The sequence below is a fragment of the Prunus dulcis genome, chromosome 3 (genome assembly GCF_902201215.1).
Source record: "Prunus dulcis chromosome 3, ALMONDv2, whole genome shotgun sequence".
NCBI classification, from domain to species: domain Eukaryota; kingdom Viridiplantae; phylum Streptophyta; class Magnoliopsida; order Rosales; family Rosaceae; genus Prunus; species Prunus dulcis.
Window position 1 is genome coordinate 17,996,189 of NC_047652.1, and position 9,397 is coordinate 18,005,585.

Here is a 9,397-nt window from a genome sequence, read left to right on the forward strand (position 1 = left end):
TGTGGAAATGTGGAGGAGGGGAAGGGGAGTGGAGGTGGGTTTTGGGAAGGGGGAGGAATGGGAAGAAGAAAGAGATTGTGTGCGTATATGTGATGAGACTGAGGACTTATGAGTTATGCCAGCTTGGTTTAGGTAGGGGGTGAGGGCATATAATATTTTGATGGGTCCTTCTTGTGATGATGTATTGACAATTGTCAATTGTGCTTGTGAATTTGAGAGAATATATTTGGGGATCAAATTGATCAGACAATTTTCTACCTATAGACTCTCTATTGTTGGGTCAAATTGAAATCTGAAGTTGTGATTGATCCATAATGGTTGAAACATGAAAGGGAAAGGGACCACATGATTTATCAAATCCTCATTAAAAGAAAAAAATCAGAGCAAAAATGCGGTTCAATTAATGATATGCAAATTGTCAATGCACACTTATTCTCAAGACCAGAAGATTTTAGTTGTTGGTACACTACTTTTCAAAGATCAAGCTTGTTTAAGTGCATAGAATTTGAATTACGGACTTTTGGATAGTCGTTCAAAGTGATTAAAAGTAGAGTACCTCTATATTCGAAGTATTGTGTTCGAATTATCCCTCTATATATATATATATATATATATATAAAGACTTTTGCTTCCGATGGATCACTAAGTTTGAACAAACGGGATGTCAAAATTAAAAAGATAGAAGCATAAGTAAGATGATTTGAATATAAAGTAGATGAAATGGCAACATCAGTGTCCTCATGCATATGGCCAAAGAGAAAACTACGCCCCTGCATGAGTTGATTAAGCCATAGGGCCCCTGATTAGCATAAAAAACAAAGAGAAAGGGTTTAATTAAGCAAACTACATGTGTCGGCAGCAGTGTGCTCCAGAAAAGCCAGACTGGTTTGAAGAGAGAAACTAGTTGAGTTTAGGCTACATGGACAGCGATGGCTGATCCCCTAAAGAAAAATACAAATAATAAAAACATTTCAATAATATTTTGATGGGTAGCATTTTCTTTTCATATTCTGTTGGATCCAGGCTGTTCTTGTTTGTTTTGTTTGATGGTCGCAATGTCGTCTCTTTACAAGATAAAATTGATTATTCTTTTGTTCCCATTTCCCATGTTCCGACGGTCCATCTCTTGTGTGATTCTTCATAATGCAAACTTAAACATCATTGCGCTTTTTGATTAATCACATTTAGAGGTAACACTGTGAATAAGTTTCCGTCTAGAAGAATGAGACTCATAAGGATTGATTTGAACGTAATTCCAATACAATCCAAATCGAGCCACTAAATTAGAGCATCTCCAACTCATATGTTAAATTGCCACATGGACATGAAATGAAAAAAATTGAAGGTTAAAGTTGCTCCAACCGAGTAGTCAAATCCTACATGGATTTGAAGGCCGAAAGAAATATGTCAAAAATAACATATCAAAAAGATTGATGTTAAATATTTTTTTAGTTATGGACCTCACTATCATTTACTCTCTTTTAAAACTTAATGCATCATATGGATCCCATTTGCTTTTAAAACTATAATAAAATAATATGATATTTGGTATTTCAAGTGGAGTTAAATTTTTTTCAAAATATCAAATTGCTACATAAACTATTAAAATCAAATTTTACATTTTAGATTTGACATCTCGGTTGGAGAGTGAAAAAATAGATGCTTGTATTTCAGTGGAAAAGTAGGTGGTTTGCTTTGCTTGTTTAGTGGTGTAGGCATAAAATGCTAGGGAGACCAACTTTAGATACCAACTTGTGTACCAACTCTCTAATAGAGTGTGTAACCCATTGTATTGGTGGGCTCCACCTCTATTAGAGAGTTGGTACACAAGTTAATATCTAAAATTGGTCTCCCTAGCATGACCCATATATATATATATATATATATATATATGTACGACCATGCATGACTTCAGTGGTGTATGCCCAATTTGTTCAAAGAAAAACCAGAGCAAATGAAAAAGCAACATAGGCATTTCCCATCTTTATTCTAGGTCCAAAGGGGCAGAGTGACAGAAGAGAAAAGAACGAGAAACCCTGTATCTTCTAGTGAAGGAAATCTGCATTTTACTCTTTTAGTTAAGAGCATATTCAAGAGGGGGTCCAAAGCGGACAATATCGTTTTACGGCGGAGTCGATCTCGGGATGTGACAATTTGGTATCAGAGTCACTCTGTCATGTGGTACGAATGTGCCGACGAGGACGTCAGGCCTCCTAAGGGGGTTAGATTGTAACATCCTACATCGACCACAGAGAGGGGGTGATGTGCCTTATATGTATATGTCCGCCTCCATCTAGCACTAGGCCTTTTGGGAGCTCACTGGCTTCGGAGTCATTGGAATTCCGAAGTTAAGCGAGTTGGGGCTAGAGCAATCCCAGGATGGGTGACCCATTGGGAAGTTGCTCGTGAGTTCCCAGAAACAAAACCGTGAGGGCAGAGAGAGGGGCCCAAAGCGGACAATATCGTGCTACGGCGGAGCAGATCCCCATCAATTGGTATCAAAGCTATGGCTCAAGATCTGCTTTATCGGGGAGGTTTTTGGATAGAGGGTCGTGTTAACAACTACAACGACAATGACATGGAGGAAATTAGTAGGATGCTACAGTAACTTACGGAATGCATTGCTCGCATTGAAGCTCGAACCTAGATAGGTAAGAGTTCTGACGGGGAAGGATGTGTGAACCCTTATCTGAACAGAGTAGCTTGCATCGACACTCTAAGCCATGGGAGTCTCGATGGGGAGTACAAGGGAGATAGCCCTTTTCATTATTGCGCTCCGTTGTGTGAGTCAAGTAAAGAGGGGCACGGTTATTCTCATTGTGTCTTTGAATGTATAAATGAATTTCGTAATTTTTGTGCATCTTGTTATTCATCAAAGTTATTAAATTTGGATTTACCTCCAATATTTGATCCTTGCAACTGTGAAAATTGCAATGAAAAATGTCTGGGTGTTCAAAGCAATTTTGATAAGCAATTTATTGACCAGAACAGTGAAGAGATGAGAATTGAGAAAACTTTCGAAGATATTATTGATTTTATGAGCATTAATATTTTCACTTGGATGGTTGCCAAAAATTTGGTTGATTTTGTCAATCAGTTGAAGATTCTAGAGAGAGACATTTGCATTGCTAGAGGGAGTAAGAAGCCAAAAATAACTAAATATTCCAAATATATTTTTATTTGGAAAGGAAGGTTTCAATTGGATGCTAAAAGATCCAGAATTAATATGAAGCAATTGAAGATTCTATTTGGATTTTCCTCAATCAAAGGCTTCAATTCGAGGACGAATTCTTTCCAACCATGGGAGTCTGATGCAGGAGCATAGGGGTGGATCAAGATAGATATTTACCATTTAATTATTTATTTCATGATATATTGTTATTAAACCACTTAAAAGGTGTTTTCTCTAGCAATGTTCTCTATTTTGGCTAATTTGAAATATTTATTATTATTTTCTCTTTCTATCTCTCCCTCTTTCTATTGCAAGTCCAATATATTAAAAAAATATATTAGAAACCCAATCCCACCAACCTCCCAAATGTCTCTATCTTTCTCTCCCTTTTTTCTCTCCCCCTCTAGCCAAATTCTCTCTCCTCCTTACTAGATGTAGAGAGACAAAAGTTGGTTCCCCAAAATAGAGAGCCAAATAGGGAGTCTGCTGGAGGAGGATTTTTCTTCTTTTTAGCCAAAGTAGATAGGGATGAGGGGATAGAGAGTCTGTTGGAGATGCTCTTACAATTTACTTTGCTAGGTATGTAACTATACATAATATACACCCTTTTACAATCAGTTTTTTTTTTTTTTTATAATTTTTTTATAGAGAGAAAAGGGATAATCGTATTTATAAATTAGGCACAAAGACCACACAGGCAAATAGAAATACTCATAAAGGCGTAATACAAATATAGAAGCATATTAGTTACACACAGTTAATCCAAATACAAGGCCATATAAAGTTAGAAAAATTTCGGCATAAAAACCGCATGTCTGAACAAACATAAATCGAGTGCCCTAAATTCCTAGCCCCCTCTCCCCACCCCCCCTCCCCCCAAATTTTTTTTTTTTGACCTCTCTCCTATATTATATAATGTAATATATACAATTTACTAATAAACAACTTGTGTTGAAATTTGTATGTTTATTTTGAAAAAAATATAATTCAATAATTGCCTTAAATTACCTTTATTAGTAGATGTTATTTTCAATTAATATGAGCTGATTTTCTCAACTTGATGTATTTGCTGCCTTTAAAGCCCACCCACGTCTCTTTTGTGGTATACTATGTATGTATATATAATAAAACTAGAAGAGAAACACAACACAACAGCTGCTGCCTTCTTCCTCTTCATCTCATGAAATTCTATCTTCCTCTTATTTCCTAAACTAAGTTTCTGAGCAACATAGAAAGGTGTTTGTATTTTGGTCCTTTCTCTGTGCAAGGAAGAACCTAGACAATGGAGATTCTAGGGCTGTTTTATCTTGGGGACGTAGTGGCCTTTTCTGAACTGCGTGCACAAATTGGGCAGAGCTGCGAAATGTCTTAAAGAGAGCGACGTAGTACGCGACTCATCCCAAGAATCGTTCAGAGTTGTACATATAATTTTTTCTGGTAATATTGTTCTTTTAATTTTCTCTGCTTCAACAACTTGTAATTTAAATTAATGGCCCCTTTAAAAACAACTAGACATGACTAATTTTGAAAATTTTAGTTCTAACATGTGTTTTGAAGACTTATATGTATTTGATATACTTGTGTTTTCTATCTCAGCCCCTCCAATCTTACAATTCTAGCTTTGTCATGTCGATACAACTACAACTTCTAAATTCTTACATGTATAAAAATAAAAAAATAAAAAAAGAGACTACAACTTTTATATACACATTTACAATTGTTTTTGCCCCAAATAACAAATGTAGAGATGCATGTTGTGCCCATTACAATTTTCAGGATCCATTAAGTTCAAATTATAGTGATGGTTATTTTTTTCCTTGGGTTTTGTTGATACGGAGACTGGTTCTGTTGAACTGAAGTCTAGACTCGGGCTTGGGCCAGAATGTACCCTGGACTGTTGGGTTGAATCGACCTCTTGGAACAACCTACACACTTCAAGCAACTAGATTGTCAGAAGAGGGGAGGCTGGTGTGATACTAGTCAAACCCCCTCCGATGGCGAAGCTAATGGTTGGATATAAATGGGGAAAATGGATACAGAGTTTCTAGGTGAAAATAGTTATTACCTTTGTCTCAATGCAGGTGAAGGGTATTTATAAAGGGAGAAGTGGAGATCATATCTCCTTAAATCTATCAAAAGGGGAGATCTTCAATCGTTCCCAATGTTGGGATCAGAGAGTGGTTATGGGCCTCAGTCACTGTGCTGAGTATCAGGGACCAAGTAGCAAGACGACACCTGGCTTGGATGTGAAGCGCAATAAATGCTCCATTTCAGCTCCCATGGTGGTATTAAGTGTGTGAAGTGACCTGGTTTGACAGGAATTTAGTCTGGTTGAAATACGAGCACTTCTGTCTTTTTGGTCACATGACATTACAGTGGATCCGGGGCTGCCAATCCGGTCAGGTCGGTGCATGTGCACCCCAACTTTGGCCGGGCTGCGTCCCTTGATAAGCTCAACTATAAGGCCCATTAGCAGTACTTGGGGTGGCCAACTCGGTCAGGTTAGTATATGAATGTCCCAACCTTAATTGGCCACGTGGTGTTCTCTGATAGGCTCTACATGACCTCTTGATCCATGAGACCTGAATTCCCCAATAACCCCTCAAAACCATACTAATCAAAGATTACCACCACCAGGTTATTGTCTTTCTCTTCGACCATCAAAGTTGGGCTTCAATGATTTTTCTCTTTACATACAGGTACAGCCACCAAAACCAATACTTACATGAAATGGGTATCCCCTTTCATACAAGTTTTTCTACAATCACACGTGGAAACAAGTACAAAGACATGTCTAATTTGGACCTCGATATTTCTTTATTTGGTACACCGCAGACCGCACACAAAGAATACCCGATGTTAAGGTCATGTTTCCCCAAAAGAACACAAATACAAGACCTTTTCCTCCTCTGTCAGTCTCAGCTCATTATAAGCCAATGATTCATGGATTCTTTTCAACAGATTGGAAATTTTGAACCAACCAGAGCCCAACAACTAAATTGGGGTTTAGTCAAAACTATCTACATGAGAATCATACATTTATCCTTTCCCACTATACCCCTTTCCTTTTCCCACAATTACACTTACAGACAGACACACACAGATATATAGAACTCAAGAAAATTGAATTAACCCACCTAAATTAAGATTAACAGTCATTTATCATCATAATCATCATCCCTAATTAAATCCACCGAGCAAAGCACCTGCTTTGACCTGAGTCACCTCACAACTGAAGCTCCACCATTTCCACCACCACCCGAACCTCCACTATTCCCAACCCTAACTCCTCCACTTCCCATACCCATATGATGTTGTTGATACCCACCACCAGAATCGTACACGTGTCCCTGATGATGATGATGATGATGATTACCCATCATCACCATTCCACCATAAACCCCATTATACCCACCACCACCGCCGCTTGACCCTGAGGTTACACCGCCACCGCCACCGCCACCTCCACCGGAAGTCCCCCCACCGCCTCCGCCTGCACTATCCTTGTCTCTGCCGCCCATGATGGTCTTCTCGCCCTCAAGCTCCCGATACTTCTGCAGATAAACCTTGAGCGGCTCCACGTACTCCTCGAACCCTAGCGTCGTCATCGCCCAGAGCAAATCGTCGCCGTTGATCGTCTTCCTCTTCTCCCTCTGGCACTTGTCGGAGGCCTCTCCGGTGACGAAGCTGATAAATTCCGACACGCACTCCTGCACCGTCTCCTTCGCGTCCTTCGAGATCTTCGCGTTCGCCGGCAGCGCCTTCTTCATGATCCGGCTCACGTTAGCGATCGGCAGGAATCGGTCCTGTTCACGCGCCGACAGCTCCCCGCCCTGCGCGTGGCTGCCGTCGTTGTTCCCGCCCGAGTCGTTGTCCGAATCGGCCATATCGGGGGTCTCTGGCGCCTCGGATGGACTGCGTCGGAGAGCGATGAGGGAGGAGAGGCAGAGGTGTTGGGGTCCGTTGGATCTAGAGGGGTAATAATGCATCGGGAGTGACACGTGGATCGTTCTGGGCCGGCTGTTTCTCGATAAGTTGTGAGTTAGGTGGGGGGTTTTGGGTTGTTGGATTGGAGTGTGGGGTGTTGGATCTAACGGCAGTGGAAGTGACACGTATGCTGCTGTCCGTTTTGAGAATCTTCAGGCGGCTGCTGGGAATTAGCTCTAGGCTGTAGCCGAGTCGAACAAAGTATAAAAGTCAAATCTGTACCGTTGATTCCACCGGTTTCCACACGTGGTCTTCCTTGTAGCCGTTACTGAAAGCCGCGGCTAACATAGCAAGCAGTTGAGACTGTAGAATCTCTCGGAAATATAACCCTCATCTCAACAACATGAGAAGAACGATAGAGATATCACTATTTTGCTATTTCCATCAAATCACGTTCTAACATGTGAAATTTCTATTACGTTGAGATAGAATATGATTGACTAACAATAACAAAATAGTGTTATCTTAAATTCTCCGTGACATACAATACAAATTTTTCTCCACAAGTATATTATTTCGATTGAATTGAAAACTTTTTATGTTCTTAAACTAACACAACTCATGTCTAGCTTCGATCCAAATCTGATTTCTAATATTAAAGTATAAAACTATAACAAACACCACTAATTTAAAGCTATAAAACAATGGAGTCTATGCCAATTTGGTCTAGTGAAGTATTAATCTTCACTTTCTTTTAAATCTCAAGAAATGTAGCTATTGAATATTAAAAAAACAAAAGCAAAAACAATAGATTGAAAAGAAAAGGTCAAGAAATTTGAGAAATATTTGTGGGTAAAGTAGGTGTAAAACCTTCTGCCTTGAGTTGAGCAGGAGATGGAGAAGGTAACAATTTGGATAAGGTGCAATATGGGCAGCCATATGCCCCTTCACTATGTGCCAAAAGTCCTTGTGGGAACATTCAGAACCTTCAATATAACTAATAAGAACTTTGCAATTTCTACTAGTTTAAGCTTGAAATAAGTTGGATTGATGGGCTGAACCTTATCATACAACTAGTTGCAAAATGCAGAATATTGAATCATGAATATGATGCTAACAATAATTGTACTATTCTACATGCGTCTCTCTCCCATCAAGCGAATCGATACTAATCGAAGAAATAGAAATTACCCTATTTGTTTAATGATAAATGTGAAGTGAAAAAGAAAAAAGAAGAGGGATTGCCGTTGGGAATGAAATTCTACTATTTGTACTTTTTCATATAAAAAAATAGAGAGATATTTTCTCTACAAATTTCATAAGAAAATTTTCCATATTGAAGGAGGGTTGAACTTCACTAAGATAAAAGAAAAAATGATTGAGAGAAGTGATTCCAAGTTTTACTGCTTGATCCTGCAATGGAATTTGAAGTGGCCATGGAGTGATTAAAAGCACAATCAACTGTAAATTTAGTCTGAATTGACCTACTTTTTATGGACATTGAGCAATTGGCATAGAAGGTAAAACAAAAGTCAGAACTTGTACTGATCTCAGTCAAAAAAATGAGATCTTGTCAAATATTTGTTCAGAATCATTAAGAAAAAAGAGAGTATACATTAATCTGAAGATCTGATCCAGTTAATAATTGATGATTAATGCATTAATTGCATGTGCAAATAGTCAACATCTAGTTTATTGATTTAACAAAAGGTTGAATCTTAATCCTGAATTGTCCTTCAGAATCCAGAAAAGTGATAGAAGAGATCTAAATGGTGACCATTGTGGCCATATAGACAGCAAAAAGAGGTTCTGCAGAAAAGGAAAAGCAAGTGGGAATTCCATCAAAATCAAATGTTTTTTTTTTCACCTTTGAAATCTTAATACTTTAATTTAATGTGCATTAGGAGAAAGTAAAGTGGCATAGTACAAATGCTTTAATGGGGTATCCAAAGTTTGTCAAAAAGCAGAAGCTTCACAGTGCACAACAATATAACACAAAGTAGCAAAAGCACAGAAGCATGTAACTTTCAATCAAAATCCAGGGAGGATCAAAAACTTAAATATGGTGAACTCTGAAAAAAGGGTAACTCAAGCTTCAATCTCAAACCTTGAACACTTGATAGAGCCCATGGACAAGTCGATTTCGATCAAGTTTTCTTCCTCATTCATCTCATTGATCTCAGCTAAGAGCTCCAATAGAGTATGCTGTTGGAAAATGGACTGGTGTGACAAACCTGGCCTTTTCTGCTGCAGATTAAAGATTGACTCTTGTTCCTTATGACCAACATAGTATCCGCC

The 9,397-nt window shown here is 38.6% G+C and overlaps 1 protein-coding gene across 1 annotated transcript; it reads right to left on the reverse strand.

Moving 5' to 3' along the window:
• Window positions 1-5,967: 5,967 nt before the first annotated feature.
• Window positions 5,968-7,109, reverse strand: LOC117623544 (nuclear transcription factor Y subunit B-3-like). The gene has a single exon (XM_034354563.1). The coding sequence runs from the start codon at window positions 7,057-7,059 to the stop codon at window positions 6,394-6,396; it is 666 nt and encodes a 221-aa protein (XP_034210454.1). The 5' UTR covers window positions 7,060-7,109; the 3' UTR covers window positions 5,968-6,393.
• Between the last annotated feature and the right edge of the window lie 2,288 nt (window positions 7,110-9,397).

Bases quoted from the DNA above. Each gene is read 5' to 3' on its own strand.
- LOC117623544 (XM_034354563.1), bottom strand. From the start codon at position 7,059: ATGGCCGATTCGGACAACGACTCGGGCGGGAACAACGACGGCAGCCAC.